We start from the raw sequence: 1,146 nt of genomic DNA on the forward strand, positions 1-1,146 counted from the left end.
GGGGGGGGGCAGGAGAACAAAGTCAGAGGCAGCTGGGCAGGGGAAAGGGGGACCCAGGGTGGGCAGAATCCGAGGGGAGGTCAGTGGAGTTGTGGGGTGTCCAACGAGCCTGTGCCAGGCCAGATCCAGCTGTCCTACGCCGTGTCACACCATGCCATGTTGTGTTATCCCATCCCATCCCTTCCTATCCCATCCCATGCCAGGAGAGCAGCTGGAGCCGTCCAGTGCCACACACAAAGCTCTGCCACCCCATCTGCTGCCTCACTACAGACCTCCCTCTCCCAGCAGAGCTGGTGCCCTGGTGCCACCCCCGCCCTGTCCACACACCCGACCTCAGGTGTCCCCACCCCAGGGATGTCACCTCGGAGCCACGCGCAGTTGTATTTGCTGTACACGCCGTGGGGGCGGAGCTGGATGTGGGTTTTGTCCCCTTGGTGGGTGACACTGGTGACATTAAAGGTCTCGAAGGGCGGGATGAGGACTTCGTCCTCCCAGGGCATGAAGGAGAAGTCCCGGATGGCGGCACCATGGCAGGTGTCCAGCTCGAAGAAGGTGTCGGTGCCGAAACTCTTGGCAACCTCTTTGCTCAGGGAGGCAGAGGTGAACTGGCCAAAGCGGACGATGTCGCCGGGCTGGGCAGTGAACCGGATCCCTCGGACCCCCCGGTACACGTGGAGGCAGCGGGGGTGGGTCTGGGCATCCCGCAGGTCATCCAGGGCCTCGGTCAGCAGGAAATGCACCACCTTGAAGTGAAATTTGTCCAGATATTCCTGGCGGGACTGCCCGGCCAGAGGCACAGCCCTGTTGAACTCCTTGTACAAATCTGTCTCCAATGTGTATGCCAGGAGGGCAATGGCCTCTTCCTTCCAACGCAGAGACCCCAGGGATGGGTGGCTGTGCCATTTGACGGTGGCATCATCCCAGGCCTTGGAGTAATTGCTGTTGGGGCCAAGCTCGGAGCGGTTGAGTGCCAGCAGCTCCTCCACCAGTTCGTCGCTGCAGTCCTGGTACTGGTCATCGAAGGCATTGGGGGCCATGTCCAGTGCCATCTCCTTGATGCCGGTGGCTGAGGTCACGGCCAGCAGCACCAGCACCAGGAGCTCCATGGTGGGCAGAGACTCTCCAGGGCCCCCCGGGCACTGTGAG

The 1,146-nt window shown here is 62.0% G+C and overlaps 1 protein-coding gene across 1 annotated transcript; it reads right to left on the minus strand.

The window, feature by feature from the left end:
- Positions 1-36: 36 nt before the first annotated feature.
- Positions 37-1,122, minus strand: LOC108509220 (erythroblast NAD(P)(+)--arginine ADP-ribosyltransferase-like). Its single transcript, XM_017838550.1, has one exon. It carries the CDS (start codon positions 1,104-1,106, stop codon positions 165-167), a length of 942 nt encoding a protein of 313 aa, XP_017694039.1. The 5' UTR covers positions 1,107-1,122; the 3' UTR covers positions 37-164.
- Between the last annotated feature and the right edge of the window lie 24 nt (positions 1,123-1,146).

This window comes from Lepidothrix coronata, unplaced genomic scaffold, assembly GCF_001604755.1.
Source record: "Lepidothrix coronata isolate B3197 unplaced genomic scaffold, Lepidothrix_coronata-1.0 Scaffold345, whole genome shotgun sequence".
Taxonomy (NCBI): domain Eukaryota; kingdom Metazoa; phylum Chordata; class Aves; order Passeriformes; family Pipridae; genus Lepidothrix; species Lepidothrix coronata.